At 36.7% G+C, this 16,941-nt stretch overlaps 1 protein-coding gene across 3 annotated transcripts in view; it reads right to left on the reverse strand.

Moving 5' to 3' along the window:
* Window positions 1-11,887, reverse strand: part of LOC117400258 (WD repeat-containing protein 37) — a 43,750-nt gene extending 31,863 nt beyond the window's left edge. Inside the window, exons 1-2 of one of the 3 annotated variants that reach the window (XM_033999909.3) lie at window positions 11,569-11,887; window positions 4,739-4,910 (exon numbers count right to left, since the gene is read on the reverse strand). In XM_033999909.3, coding sequence (XP_033855800.1) covers window positions 4,739-4,876 — 138 coding nt within the window. In that variant the 5' untranslated portion in view covers window positions 4,877-4,910; window positions 11,569-11,887. Of the gene's footprint in view, window positions 1-4,738; window positions 4,917-11,568 lie in introns of all 3 variants that reach the window. The other 2 variants (XM_033999910.3, XM_033999908.3) reach the window with 2 other exon arrangements.
* Window positions 11,888-16,941: the final 5,054 nt, after the last annotated feature.

Consider the following 16,941-nt stretch of genomic DNA (forward strand, 5'->3'; position numbering starts at 1 on the left):
CTTCAGATGGCATCCAAGCTAGAAATTGATGCTCTCTATGACGAGTTTTGCATTATTTTGCCAGGTCTGAAAAGCATCACCGCATCGACAGACCCTGTGGGAAAAAAATGGTGCACTTTACTGAAGAGTACAAAAGCTCAAAATATTACTGTTCTGGTTTCTTTAGCATGAACCCTTCCAGTAACCAACGTCTTCGTCGACTCTTTTCCTTAATGTCTGGTGCATGGACAGATCAGCGTAACCGGAGCAGTGTGGACCTCATCAAGAGGGAGATTCAAGTCAAGGTAAACTAGGAACAAGACTGCCAAGAGCTTTATGCTTTTGTTTAGAAGGAGAAGACATTTATGGAAGCTACCCAATCAGAAAAGAACTACAAGTTCAATAGGCAGAAGGCAACATAAAAATTACTAGTAAGCAGAATTCAGCTTCTTTATCAATTTGCTGTCCAACTGTATGTTACAATTTTCCTCTACATGTAAAACAAAAATGCATTACAATGTTGTCTGTGCTTTTTTTTTTTTTTTTTTAAATGTCAGGTATACAGTGTTTAAAGTGGTTTAAAAAAGAAAAGGGTCCGGTATGCACAGAAAGAAATGTGCTGTGGAGGATTCATTTGATGATTTTACCACATTCAGCTAGAGCTACGGATTATGTTTAATTATATTAATTTTATTAAACCTCTCTCGCAGTCAGCAGTACGGATAGGTAGTGTGTGAATAGTACTGAACGTTTTTTTTTCAGTTTTTGAGTTTTTTATATCTAAGCTGAAACGTGTTGCCAGACTTATGTTTTTCTCACCATGGCGTTTATTTCAGCATGGAAACTTGTGCTATATAGTAACTGTAGAGACACTAAAGCCAAATTTATTTTTGTGCGAAACTAAAGAGTTGCGGGTAAGCCTAGGTGTTTTGCTGCAGTATAACATATTATTTTTTTTCCCCTCCTAGATTTTTTTTTTTTTGCTTTTGTCGGTATGTCATACCGCCCCACTTTAACCACTGCAGGTGTAGTGTATGTAGTTCAATAGCAAGTGCACTAGGAAGGAAAGGGTTAAGTTCTTTCAGCTCCGTAACATTGATAACACTGCGCAAGTGTGCAACAGTTCATTGCTGTAATGGGTTTGCATCAGTAGCGTTTAGTAAAACAACTGTATGCTTTGGTCTCTTGTGTCTTTTGCTGTATAACGAAAACACAACATCAGGATTTAGAAGAGTTTTATTAGGTTTATCCCAGTATCCCACAAAGTCCTGCAAAAGTGGTCACGATGTCCTGAAATAGGACGCTTGTCAGTTGGTCACCCTACACCCACGTCACTAGCAGGTTATATTCAGGCCTATACTGCAGCTTCAGACTCGTCAGCCTCGGATATCTGTTACTCAGATACACGTCTGTCACGTTTTACTGCCCTAAGAATAAAATCAATCCCTATTATACTGTATATATGTAACAAACTAATGCACTTACCCGTCACACGCGATTTCTGACTCCGTCAGCCGTTTTCTTATACAAAGCCCATCTCTTCAATGTTACAATTTATTTGAATATCCTTCACAGCCCACTTTTTTTTTTCTCTCTGCATGCCAAATGAGTCTGTTTTTATTGTGCAGTTACACTTCTCCAGTTTCACCTGACAAAAATGCAGCCAAAACAAAGTGAAGAGACAAGCTACGGTAATGTAACAGTTAATCATTAAACAGTTTTAGATACTGCAGTATTTTTTTAAATCTGTGATCTTTAATTGTTTTTGTGCATTTTCATTTGCAAGTGAACTGTGACATTAGGGCCTTACTGAGCACTATACTACAATTTTGAATACTGATTCTGGATACTGTTTTAATTCTGGAAACTGTGTTGCTGGTTTTTATTTTAATCTTTTGCTAAATTGCATTATCTTTTACATTATACGCAGTTCTGCGCATGGGTAACAAGGAATTTTTTACATACTGCTAAAATACGTACCGGATTTAAATGTATGCACTGTATTAGTCCACGTGTTTTGGAAAATGATAATTTCAAAATAATATTGAATCAAAATTCTTCTGTTGAAAATATAGTACTGTACCCAGAAAACCAATACAGTACATCTAAATGGAAGCCTACTTATTTTAAAACACAGTCCTTTCAGGCATGTATTTTTGATATTGTATCTTTTTTTGTGTTCCCTGAAAAACGGGCAAGGGTTGGAACGGGACAAAATGAAATAATCAGATATGTGTCACACGCGTTTAACCATCACTGAAGTCAAACTTTTATAGGGTCGAATATGTGAGTGCGGACTGTAACAATATATACAAAAAATATATGAACTTATATTAAGCTTATACCAAAATTGTACCGACTTAGATGGTGAAAACAAGTTCACCATTTTGTCATTTGCAAAACATATTATTCAGTGGTGGCTTGTTCTTCAGGCTAAATATGAAAGCCACCCATCCTTGGAAAGATTTCCAATGGCAAGAGATTCTACATGATCAGACGATGCTTGGGGGTACAGTTTACTGTTGGCTCTTTGCACCACAAATAGAACATCAAAGTCAAGAATTACATCAAAAGAACACTAACATACTCAGGAATCCAAAGATATAATGCTGTCCTTCGGGTGTCGTAGTGGTAGCACTGAATGCTGCCATCCTCTGTTTTACTTCTCAGTAGTACAAACTCAACTGTTCAGGTCTTCTGGGTGAGAAGCACAACACATTCTATTATTCTTACAGGAGGTCAGCTTTAAAGAGTATAAAGAATTTAAAGAGAATTTGCCTCCCCTTAACGAAACATGGCTTAATCCCCATTTAGGCCCTGTCCACACTACATAACCGATCTCAAGAACCGTACTCAAAACCTTTCTAATTAATCCAACTCAGAGCGTCCACGCTAAAGTACCGTTTCATGTTTACTCAGGCATCCACACACTATTAGAATAGTTTGGTTACAGTTCCTAGCAGCGCAATTAACTGTGGAAATGAATGCGATACTATCTAACCATGCACTTTATTTAATTGTAAAATAATGTGCTGTGCGCCAGGAGACCCCTGCCTTAGACCAACTGAACTGATTCTGTTTTCATAATTAAACTCTGAAAAAAGCTGTTAATTACAAAACAATTTTTGTTTTTACCTTCATATCTTGCCTGCGCCTTATTCTGGTCCCCTTAATTTTACTTTAAACAGAGCTGACAAATTATGTGAATTGTTCATCCCAATCCTACTTTTAACTCAGATTTTATTTTTGCAGTCGATTGCAAGTCCTTCTGGTGCCTGTTCTGAGTACATCACAAAAAATGTAGTTTGGTATTACAGCGTCCACACTTCTGATAAACCGCAGTACCTGATGCGATCTAATTAGAACTGGACTCAAGGCTACCTCCTGAGGTGGTCTCGAGTGCGGTTCTCGAGTACGGTATTAAATGCTGCGTTGTGGATGCAAACCGTACTTAGCACTTAAGCCAGTTTGAAGGCAACTAATACGGTTTAAAGGCATAGTGTGGACAGGGCCTTAGATAACAGTGAAAAATGAAAAACAGTTTCATCAGACAAAACCCATTCCCAATTTACACGAATCACTTAAGAGTATAACGTTAGGGTCAAGAGAATATTTAACTAGCAACCATAGAGAGCCAATGCAGAGATACCAATAACAGGTAAAAATACAGGACCATAAACAGAACTTATTGATGTACTTTACAGTGATAATCTAATTTAGCATACTTTACTTTATTTTCAAAGAACGCCATTTCCTATTTAGCAAATTAATAAGAACAATACTGGCCAGGCATCTGCCACCCGATTAAGTACAGCAAGCAGTTATGCTGCCATGTGTAGCAAGTGCTACAGTATCAATGTGGGAGAAAAAACAAAACCCACACAAATACACAAGTGATTTGGCACATAAATAGTTACCTGACTATTCAGATACATTTGAAACATTGGCAACATAACATGATCCTGCTTCATTCCACCCCTTCAGAATAAGCTAGTATTGGCATCCATTGTAGATAAGGCGTACAGTACTGCCCAATGTCAAGTTTTATTTTAGTGGCACTGGCAGAAATGTGTTTTGCATTCCAGACAGCATGGATTAAAAGGCTATTTTAAATCCCTTGTTTGAATTTATATATGCATGGTGTTTTACCTTCGAATTACAACCTATATGTGGCTATAGCAATATAACACAATATTAACATAGACATATTACCGTACACAGCACACATATATTACATTGTGAAGTCTTATAGAGTAGACAGTTCAGGGGTTATAACACAACCAACTGCCGTTGTAATATGCACAACCCTATGTGCGTTGCTCAGATGAAGCAGCTTTTTGACAAGCTAGGGCCAAGTAGTAGAATATAGTAGTTCACTTTGTTTAACTGAGTAAACAATAATATTTAACAAGGTATGTACATAATTTAGGAAAGGGTAAGTACAAATGTAAACTCTGTTTTGAAGGATTATAAATAGGGCAGTATTTTTGGAAGAAATTGCTACATTCAACACAGGTCAACTGTTAAGTTCTTTGCACTTTCGTACTACACACACAAGTTAATCCTATCACTTGTGTACCGTATATAGTGGCCAGGGTTTTAACGTATTCAAGATATCTACATGAATGTTACAGCGGTTGATTTGATTTGACAAAAATGGGCCTTTTCTGCTTTGGTCTGTTACACAAAAATAATAATAATAATAATAATAATAATAATAATAATAATAATAATAAACTGATGAGACATAGAGACTTACTTGTCCTTCCAACATATCCCTCTGCATTGCTGTTCTGTCTTGTTCTGTGCTGTTGGTCCTGCGGATGGAAAGGCTGTGGGACTTGCGTTTTTGTTTTGCTTGACGAGCAGCTGAACTGGTTCCACTTTCAACAGGCATTACTCCCTAGTGACGTCTTCACCAAGTCTCCTATCTGAAACTAAGCAGATAGAACTAAGTTCATACAATGCTGTAATGTCCTTGTTGAGGTCCTATAAGGAACTAGTGTACCACATGTGTAAACTTATTAATATACATCTATAAATAATCTGGGTCCAAAAACATTTCGCCTGAACAGCAACGGTCAAGTTAGTAGAACAGCTCTAGTAAAACAATTAGGGCAAATTTGAACTGCTTCATGTATCTTGCATGCTGGCTATCATTCATTCATTAGGTTACTGTAATGTAATACAGTAATAGAAATTAAGATTTACAAACACACTTTGAAATACTAAATACCTATCTTTCTGTATATCATGGCATTAAATAAAACAGAAGAGCATTTCATTTTATTTAATTAATACATGTATTATTATTATTATTATTATTATTATTATTATTATTAGGGATACAACATTCTAATAGCTGTTGTTTTGACTACGGATGTGTAGACTACACATTAGGCTACCTTTATTTTTTATTGTTGTGTAATCCAAGATCCATATTAATCCTACTTAGCAATTTGTATCGATTGGTATTGGATCCAGTTGCAGTATAGCTTGAAAGCATCCAATGGAGATGAGTATTTACAAAGTTTTTTTTTGATAAACCACTTCTGTCTACAGAAAATGACCAAAGTTAATGAAAACACACCTCAGATAATAAATAACTTAATAAACACTAATAAATAAAAACTAATGTTTATATACCAAATGAGATTGAAAGAAATGACATTGTCTGTTGATTTATTTTGAATAGATAACCTGAGTGTTGTTCTCCACTGACAACATGGCAGTATTTGAATGGCAAGTTATCTCTGTTGAGGTGAGCAGCTGTCCTAGTTTGCAGACAGGCTCAATGTAGCCATTCCCCCGAAATATGCTTTGATATGAAAGAGAAGAGCAATACCCAATCACTGGAACGAATCACTACAATCTGTTTTTGTATGGCTTATTTGACCTCATGCATTATTTCAAAATGCTTCCGGTCGGAACAACCCATTTCTGAGACATGGTGTTCAAAAGTCTTTTGATAAAAAACCATCCAGGACACCTGTATTAGGAATTGTTTGGATCCAAACAATAACATGATACATGATTTGCAAGTTTAAGTCGCACCAGTTCCACGCAATATTCATGAATGCGCTATGACGTCAGCCTGTAAAGGAAAAGAAAGCAGGCATACCACATGCTTTAAACTGAAGCGTGAGAGGGACGATAACAATCGGATCGAACACAAATGCCTGGAAGTCCAGAGGTGCTGTATACAGGTTCCTGCAGCACCTATGATGATGGTGATCAAACGTGTGCGAGTACAATTTAGCGAAAATAAAACATTCAAGAAACTTAGAAGAACGAAAAACAAAAAAAAAGATACGCTTAAGGTTTGTGTGTTGCACACGTGCCATTAACAAAATATCCTGTCCGGATATTCGCTCATAATTTAAATATTCATTTGTTTTTCAAAAGGTAATAAAAGCCATTATATTGTTCTGTACCACATCACAAAGTGGTTCAGAGAAGGCACAGAACCGTCATAACTGACTGTGAAAGGCTATACCGCCACTGAAGCACTATAGTGGGTGTGGTTTCAAAGTCAACATGCCACGTCACTATAGCGTAGGTAGGTAAGGGGCGTGCATGCAGTGCTTATGCATGCACTACTTGGTTTGATTAAATGATTAGTATACAACAAAATATGATTGATGAACATTAATTTCAACAAAGAACAACGGCAACTTTTTAATGAAAAAAATATATATTGTAACCTACTTCAATAGGAACATTAGCCTGCTATATTATATTAAACCAAAACAATAAAATTAATAATGATCTGGTTCTCTTGTCTTTTTCAATTAATAAAATTTAATTAATAGAGAATAAAAACATACTAAGTTAACAACTACCTAGCCTAAGTTTAATTAATCATTTTTGTAATCTACCAGCAGCTTCTGTTGCACACACATCGCTGGTAATAGTGCAAACCGTGGGCCAAACCAGTGTTCGTGTTGGGGTGCATTTTTTTTATCAATGTCGTCCTTCTGGAGTCCTCTGAATGCCTTTTAATTTGTTTGTTTTTTAAACCATTTAAATGCAAAACCATAACAAAACATGTATACAGGCTTTTTTTATTTTTAATTATTTGTCCTGCGGTTGCCTTTAATTAATTTCTCTGCACGCACTACTACTTTGTATATGATGTAGAATACGTGATTGTAAACATCTAACACAAGTACGTACAATACTCTTTCAAATAAACGTGATATGATTTTGAATGTGCGGTTCTTATGGACGGTATTATTGTCATTGCTTGCGCCCCGGCACCTCTTTACAAATTAAGCACTGCGTGCATGTGTTAGGTCTTGTCAGTGAACAGTCTGTTGTTGCCATGAGAACAATCTGTTGATTGACAGGTTTGAAAGTTGTACTCGCACGATCTCTTTGGTTGTGTGAAAGGGTTATGACTTTTACACCGGCATTGATTGCGCAATTTCATGCTGTGTGAAGGGGTATTTTACACACTCGTTAAAACATTTAAGAGATGGCACAGTAGCTGCATTTCTGTGTGAAAATGGTCTAAAACTTTTAAATAGAGGCTCAAGCGCTGCTGTGTTTATATGTATATATATTAGCTCAAAGAGCCAGCTGCCCAACGTTTCGATATGTTGTACATATCTTTCTCAAGGGAGCCTGTGTTTGAATCAAAACATTGGAGGTATTGATAAGTTTTTGACAGCATGACAACTACTTGTTATTGTTTACATTCAAATCCATGATTTATTCTTACATGATGTAATGGTGTTCTATATATTGTGACATCATTTTTACTTCTATCTTTGAATCTGTATTAATTCTAATTAACACTACTTTATATAAACTTATATTTTTATTATATCATGCAATGCTGGCTCTGAGGATCAGTCTAGATTTGGCCTCCCCAGCGCATCAGCATGCACAACTTTTGAATGAATTTTGTTTATTTATTTAAATGTTATATATTTATTGAAGTTAATTAGTTCATTCTTTTCTGTTGAGTCCCGCTGGCATAATCGTGTTCAGTCTATTTATCCATTTACTTTCTTTTATTCTTCTATATGTCGCATTGTCTAATTTGAGCTGTTCTAATACTACAAACTTTACATCATTTATGTCATGTCCCTGACTGGTGAAGTGCTGTACTATTGGTTCATTCATTTTTTTATTTCTAATTAATGAAAGGTGGTTCTGAATTCTTTTATATAAAGTAGTTCCAGTCTCTCCAACATATTTGATTTCATCACATTTTTCACAGGCTATTCCATAAACAACATTGCTATTTTTACAGTAGGTATTAGTTTTTAGTGGATATGTGGTGTTCTTATATTTAATTATATTTTTACTTTTGTCTATGTATTTACACACTTTACATTTACTGGTGCACATGTTCGTAGAACCTATTTTGTCAATTATTCTTTTATGTTTACTGTGAACTAAAATATCACCTAAATTAGCTTCTCTTTTGAATGCTACAATTGGGGCCTTAAGAAATACTTTTTTTAATTTTTCTGAATTATGTAGAATCCGCAAGTGTTTCCAAACTATCTTAGAAATATTGGGCAAAAGTTTAGAGTAAGTCATTACTAATGGGACTCTTTTGACCTTTTTATCTCTATTTTTATAATCTAGTAGTAGATCATCTCTTTTTAGTTTATCCACTTTTCTTAACTCCATCTCTATAATTCTTTCTTTGTATCCTCTTTTTTTAAGATTTGTTTTTAATACATTTCTTTGTTTTACATAGTCACTTTCTTTAGAGCATATTCTTCGTATTCTTATTCCTAGACCCTTTGGGATTGCCCTTTTGGTGTGTATCGGATGTGCAGAGGACATGTGTAAATACTGGTGCATGTCAGTAGGTTTACAGAAGAGGTCAGTCTCAATTGAACCTTCTTCAAGTTTTACTATGGTATCTAAAAATTATATTTCTTTCCTTGTCCATCGAAGGTCCACCTTAATATTACTGTGTATTTCATTTGCCATTTTATGAAACTGGAAAAGAGATTCTTCTCCATGTGTCCAAACCCCAAAAATATCATCTACAAACCGAATGTATTCTAAAGGTTCTCTCTCCGATTTTCCTAGTAATTGTTCTTCCCATTTCCCCATGTATGTACTGGCAAAATGCATTCCTAATTTAGATCCTATTGCTGTACCATCGTTTTGTTTGTAATTCTTATCAACAAATGTAAAATAACTGTTTTCTAAAACTATGTTGATCATGTTCAGTACCTCTGCTGTAGGTATTGATTTATCTAGTCTATTATCTAGTGCTTTTTGACAAGCTTCTAAAGTTTCTTTACGAGGGACACTTGGGTACAAGGATTTTACATCCCATGCAAAATAAAATTGTATTCTCTGGAAGGTTGTGTTTTATTGATTCAAGTCTTTTTAAAAATTGTGTTGTATCCTTAACATAGCTTGGTAATTTCTCAACGTGCGACCTAAGTTGTTTTTCTGCTATTTCAGCTATTATGTGTGTTGGATTATCAATTGTACTGACTATCATTCGCATAGGGTGATTTTCTTTGTACACAAAAAAATGTAATCTTTTATTTTCAGGACGTTTCGGGCAAAAGCCCTTCTTCAGCGGTTTAAAAAGAAAAGTGCAGTAAACTTGTTTTTATTCAAGAATTGTAATTATACAAAAATTCTGTGGACGATGATTATTAGAATAGAATGTTCATTCCCAGAGGTTCCAAAGTTCCCAGTTTGAAGATAAACTCTTGTTCCTTTTGTTTCCGAGCAACATTTGTTCCATAGCACTGATTGATCACACAGACTGTGATGTTTTCAGCAGTGTGATCATCACTGTTGAAGTGATGGGCTACTGGAAATGCAGTGGTGTTAATGTGAATGCTTAAGTGTTCTACAATCCGGTCTGCTAAACGCCTTTTAGTTTCCCCAATATACAATTTGTTGCATTTCTTGCAGATAATGCAGTAGACTATTCCTTTAGAGGTACATGTAAAATGTTCATGAATGTTGAGTGAAGATTTAATGCCTCTAATCTCTGTTTCAGAATGAATGTATTTACAGGTATTACATCGTGGTTTATTACATGGATATGTGCCTTTCAAAGGTTCCCCATAAGGATGAATAGCACTGTGTACCACATATTCTCTTATATTCTTGTCTCTTCTATATGACATCAAGGGGGGAGTCTTGAAAATAGGTGCTGTAGATGGGACTTGTAAAATTGTAAAGTTTATTTGCACAATTGTCTATCTTTCTGTTGGTAGGAGGGTGAGTGAGGAGACAAAATTCTGGTGAAACGGTAAGTAAGTGCAAGGTATTTTTGTCATTTGTAGCTAATACCAACATATGATTTTTGTATTCGAATACATGTCAAAAAAAAAAAACTGTTTGAATATTCAAATTTTTGTCCCAGCACTAAATGAAGGGCTGAAACGCAGCAAAAGGTCAATACTTAACAAAAACAAATGCTACGATTTGGCGACCAACTTTTTTTGGCCTAGGGCTCCTAAGGAAAGAAGTTAGTCTGGAGCCCAGTCTAGGCTGCTGGTTGAGAAAAAGTTAAACTTATTAAGTTAAACTTTCTATATGAATCCTAAGCAAAATTACACAGCATCCTACACTTGGGCCTTGACTTAAGTTCAGTGGCCTTGGTGCCTCTACAACTTTATTGAACTGAAGGCCATTTTGGCCTTGCCCCTTTTGTTGCCAATTTAGAGCTCTGCAAGTGGTTGTTTCACAGCAGTTTCAGATGGGTGAGCATGACGTTGCTTGACTCCTGCCAAGGCTGATCAACACTGCCCTTCATGGGGTGCTACTTGAGAGGCTAGGAGTGGTTAAAAAAACACTGGTAGCACCAGCAAAGAGACTATACTATTGTGAGGAAAGATGTGTAACCGATTATGTGCACAATACCACAAAACGCATTAAGAGCTACAGTAAGTCAGTGATGGAACGCTACATGGTAGATATTGTATTCTTCTCTAGGCTAAATGTTTTCAAAATACAAAATCACCACAAATGAGATGGCTGTAAAACCACTGTGCATTTTCAATGTGTGCCCTTGGTAAGGTTTAAAAGGGTAATGTGATCAATGTTTTTACACGTTAATTAACGCATTAAGAAGCACCAATATAGCATATACTTAACATTAAAATCAGTCCAGCAGTACAGTAGTACCAACACTCCCTGATCTGATGTCTCCTGGTACATATTTCAAAATAATACCACTGGGCCTATTTAATAGAAAGCGATGGATCTGACACTAGGATTTCAACTCAGTAGACAGATATAGACAGTAGAACGTTATGCTACTAAGATGACGTAGTGGTTTAACTATTTTTGTTTCTGTTTTAAACTCAATTGAAAATGTATACTAACTGAAAAGATCTGACATTGTTGTCATCTTAATTAATTTCCTTTCGTCATACGTACATCGGCTATTCTTGCTTTTAGCGAACAACGTTTAATATCAATAAACAGAAAATAAAACACCGAAACCCGTGGTATGTTCTAAATATTACAACCGACTACGTACCCTACCACCACACAGGCCATATTTATTCTGCAACTTCCCGAATCCAAGCTCGCTGTACTTACTGTGATGAAATATAAACACAAACTCAATGTTTCTGTACTCACGTAGACATAGTATGCAGAAAGGCGCTTCTAAGTTACTTCATCTGCAAGCCGGAAAGATGTTGCACGGCCTTTCGAGTGACCATTTTCCAGAAACCAGGTTTCTATGCCCGTTTATTCCTCTGATTTATCGCCCTTATTACTGTATATACGCTTTCTTCTTTACTGTCAAACCGACATGCCCTCAGTGCATCCGGGCACCGACAATAGCTGGGGTTAAAGGAAAGCGCTCCTGGCAACCGATGTGGGCGTTGCTTTGCAGCGCGACCGCCTGCAGAGATGCAGCAGGGCGTAATAAGCAGGTGCTAGGCCCAACTTGGTTAATGTAGAAAAGACCTGCCACTTTTAAATCAATAAAATGAACAAATGAGTGCTGTACTATATACATACGTACACGTTTACTAATAAACAAAACTAGTAGCATTTCCATAAACCAAGCCTATATATCTAACTACATTATACTGACCTTGTTCTCCTCATTTATGTGTTACTACAATAGAAATATAACGCAATTGATTATGAAGTACAAATACTAAACTTAGTAAAAGCAGTCGTAAAGCATACAGCTCATAGCAGTACCGCTTCCCCCTCAAAATGGGCTTCCCGGTAGCACAGATTAATAGACTAATCTGAAAAATAGAGCTTCCCTCAAAATGGGTTACCCTATGTTTTGACTAAATGTACTAAAATGACTAAACTCATTAAATCCCAGGGAGCTCATTTGTAGAGGCAGAAATGACAGCTCAAAATGGGCTACCCTGTAAACAAAATACAAATTTATACAAAACATATATAACAAAAAATAGCAGCTATATATAACTTAGTAAAGGCACTCAAATTAACTTAATGTTAACACCAACATCTAAAAATGCTATATTGTAAACAGCATTTGCAGTCAAAGACACAACAAATCGAAATAACATATAATTAGGTTTTGGTCACTAAAACCAAATGTACATAATAAAGTATAAATTAAGCAATGTACGTGAAATGAAGCTTTCGCCGGAAATGGTAGCTCACATTTTTGTAGGCGTGTCACAAAAACAAAAGAAATTAAGCACAGATCTGTAGGTAGCACAGTTTTTCAGAACACCAGCGCTATGATTTACTGGGCCCTGGTGCAAGACTGTGACGTGTCTCCCCCCCCTTGATAGTCTGACAATACTACCTTGTTACAGTTTATTTTTCAAATCCCAGTAGATTAGACGCCACCTATATATTTTTTACGTTTAAAGGCCTCTACACACTGGACTCGATACGACAAGCAAAACGCGGTATTCAGTACATGTTTCAAATATTTAGTACACATTCCAATTTGACTTTAATATGTGTTGTAATTCTAATTATTAGACATACTAATTTGGTCAATCAGATCACTGAAAATGAAATGAGAACCAATATATTCAAAGAAAATAGTATGTTTTATAAATTATCCAATTAAAAGTCACCTTACATCTGCCATTCACGCCCAATTCATGGCAGTATATGGACTTGGCATTGGGTAAAGTCTAATGAAAGATGGATAGACCTCCAAGATTGACTGTTGTCTGTCTGTTCCCATTGGTCTTAATGAAGACCAGTGAGATCTGTGTAAGCGCTGGTACCCTATTTGCATAAGGGGCGAGGCTAATAGTATAAGAACAGGCTGGACCCGGCATTTTGTGTTTGTGAATGTGAGTAGCTGACAGAGCTGTGGACTGGTGAATAAAAACCATTACAGAAAAGAAGCATCTTTTTACTGTTTTCTGCCTGCTGTAAGAACGCTACAATACCAACTAACAAAACATAACATACCGGTACGCAAATAGAGATTGCTCACACATGTTTTTCTCCCAGTTTGTGAACTGTGGTATTGCTTGGCATGTCGAAAAATATACCGGTCTGATCAGCATTTCCAATCTATCCAAGCTGGTACTATTTTATAGAAACGCTGAAATTGTAAAATTTCTCTTGGAATTCTTCAGGAAGCTAATGACGCGTCTTTGAAAATGTACTTGGGGAGGCACGTTTTTTGTTGCCCATTTTAATACACGCATCACTATACTGTACTCAAATTTAAGACACAGGCTATTTTTGAGATGCAAAAAATGGTTCAAAAAGTGCATCTTAAATTCGAAGGAATACGGGTATTTAGAAAGCATAGTTTTTTTATGTATTCTGATTGGTCCAAATCAATGCGTGTACTAAATATTTGAGTGCTTACTAAATAAGGCGTTTTTGATCTGGATGGCCTTCCATACAAAACTGCAACGATGTGATAAAATGAATAGAACCTATACATTTGATAAGTATCTTTCACACTAGGGGTGGGCGATACTGCCAGTTTGCACTTCGATACGATACCAAGTAATACTGAGGGGACTGATGAGGCAACTGACTCCTGTGTATTTGTGAGCTGTATCCACCTCGTAATTAAAAGTAGATCTCTCACTGTGAACTTTCTTTCCCTGTACGCTCATACCTCACTGTTCTGTTAAAATCTAATTGTCGGGACCTCTCATTTAAATCGGCGGGAGGACAAAGTGAAAAAAAAATACAAATAAAGCTAAAACGAAACGCAGGCTTACTCAACATATAAAGTTAAGACATTGTTTCGTTTTCTAATTAATGTCATTTCCGAGTTTAATTAACAAAGCAGATCGGCTCAAAATATTTTTTAAAGGGACATGATAATATAAAACTCCAAAACCAGAAGGCCTACTTAAGCTAAAATAATCAAAGTAATCAATACTTTTGCAAAAATATCGATACCAGAAAATAGAAAGTGGTATTGAAAGTATCGATTACTTTGGTATCGATCCGCCCACCCCTATTTCACACCACAAGTGACACAACAGGTGATGCGGGAGCGACATTAAATAAATAGGATCGAATCTTTTGCAATTTGTCATGTGACAGCTAGGGAATTAACCAATCGGAGAACAGCTTCAATGCACGTGGTCCAACAGGGTGAAGCAATCTCCAGAATGACAGCGAAAAAAAAGTAATGCTTACCATGGAAAAATACCCAGAGCTTTATGACAAAGGTCATCGCAATTATAAAGATACAGATTTGAAAGACAATACATGAGAGTCCATTTAGAAGGAACTGGATAAGCCTGGTCTGTGATTTATTGCCATATATATATTGAAATACTGTCAAAGAAGGCGCTCATAATTTCCACATCATGTTGACAAATATGTACCAGTCTTGATCATTGTTTTATCAATAACAGTTTTTTTTATTATTATTATTTATTTCTTAGCAGACGCCCTTATCCAGGGCGACGTACAATTGTTACAAGATATCACATTATTTTTTGCATACAATTACCCATTTATACAGTTGGGTTTTTACTGGAGCAATCTGGGTAAAGTACCTTGCTGAAGGGTACAGCAGCAGTGTCCCCCACCTGGGATTGAACCCACGACTCTCCGGTCAAGAGTCCAGAGCCCTAACCACTACTCCACACTGCTGCCATAGATCTAGCAGTTTTCAAACCTGTCGCATCGCCTCTGTGTCCCTTCTGGTGTGTGGTCATGTCGCTGCGAAAGTATCTTGTCACCCAATTAAAAATCACATCGCGTCTGGTGTGTGGAGTGGGCACAGAAATAAAAGAACTCAGAGCTCCCCCAAAAGCTGGGCCCGGGTGCAGTTGCAGCAAATAGTCTGGACCACCATTCCAGTTGATGAAACTTGGGACCTAGACAGGGTGTTGGCTAAAAATGTGTATTATGGCAAAAATATTGTGTCAGAGGCCCACGGCATAGTCATCGACACATGTAACATTAAATGTTTACATAATCCTGCAAATATGCAAAATGAGGTCTTTATATCCTGAAACTGAAAAGTCACATGACAAAAGTGATTGGAGTTAGATTTTGTAATAAGAGTTTTCATAACATTAGAGTTCAAACACATGCACAGCCCTTTAAAGCCTGCCCACATTTGTAATAGGTTGTATGCTATAAATAGTTATAAAAAAAAAATTAAAAAAAGTGCTCTAGATACATGTATGGAAATGAATCATTTGCATTGCTTTTGTGTGTAACGGTATTCAGTTACAGTTCCATCTCTTAAGTCTGTGGGACTTTCAAACAGATGTTGGACAAAAACTACACAGGGTGATTACATAAGAACATAAGAACATAAGAAAGTTTACAAACGAGAGGAGGCCATTCAGCCCATCTTGCTCGTTTGGTTGTTAGTAGCTTATTGATCCCAGAATCTCATCAAGCAGCTTCTTGAAGGATCCCAGGGTGTCAGCTTCAACATTACTGGGGAGTTGGTTCCAGACCCTCACAATTCCCTGTGTAAAAAAGTGCCTCCTATTTTCTGTTCTGAATGCCCCTTTATCTAATCTCCATTTGTGACCCCTGGTCCTTGTTTCTTTTTTCAGGTCAAAGAAGTCCCCTGGGTTGACATTGTCTATACCTTTTAGGATTTTGAATGTTTGAATCAGATCGCCGCGTAGTCTTCTTTGTTCAAGACTGAATAGATTCAATTCTTTTAGCCTGTCTGCATACGACATGCCTTTTAAACCCGGGATAATTCTGGTTGCTCTTCTTTGCACTATTTCTAGAGCAGCAATATCCTTTTTGTAACAGGGTGACCAGAACTGAACACAATATTCTATTCTACAATTTTTTGTCAACTATCATTTTCTTGCATGGACTAGTGTGGTGCTACAATATAGTATGGAGTTATAAATGATTCGAAGTTTATAGGGGTGTGGCAGTGCAGCAGCCCTGCCCCGGTAAGTAGTTTGTGTGGGGAAATGTAAGGTTGGCAGGGATGGGGTTAAATCTATCCCTGCCAGCAATCACAGGTGTGGTCATTCCCCAATTAGGTCATTGATGCTAACTGGGGAGTAGCCACATATATACCGAGCATCAAAAGAAACTTATCACTATAACACATTTATTTAAAAAAAAAAAATAAGGTATATAAATGATGGACTTTGACGAAATGTTTTTGGTTTCTTTTTAATCACTCGATCATTCATCCTTGACCATGACACACTTGAGTGACTATGACTGAAGCATATGCACTTAATCACCTAATTATTAAGCTTGAATAAAAGCAATAAAGAAAATCACAGAAAAAAAAATGCCACGTCTGTCAAGAGCGCAGCACCTTCATGCAATCGGCACGTTGGAGGCTGGACTGGGGCAGCATACTGTGATTCGCCGTCTTGGGTGCTCACAGTCAGCAATTTCAAACCTGGCGAGACAATATAACCAGACACACTCTGTCAATGACAGGCCACGAACTGGGAGACCAAGAGTCACAACACCTGCCCAAGATCGATAGATCATTTTGCAGCATCTTCGTGATGTCAATTGTTAATCAGCACAATAAAAAGTCATTGCACCTGCTCTAAAACAGAGTTTGTC

The sequence above is a fragment of the Acipenser ruthenus genome, chromosome 4, assembly GCF_902713425.1.
Source record: "Acipenser ruthenus chromosome 4, fAciRut3.2 maternal haplotype, whole genome shotgun sequence".
Classification (NCBI taxonomy): domain Eukaryota; kingdom Metazoa; phylum Chordata; class Actinopteri; order Acipenseriformes; family Acipenseridae; genus Acipenser; species Acipenser ruthenus.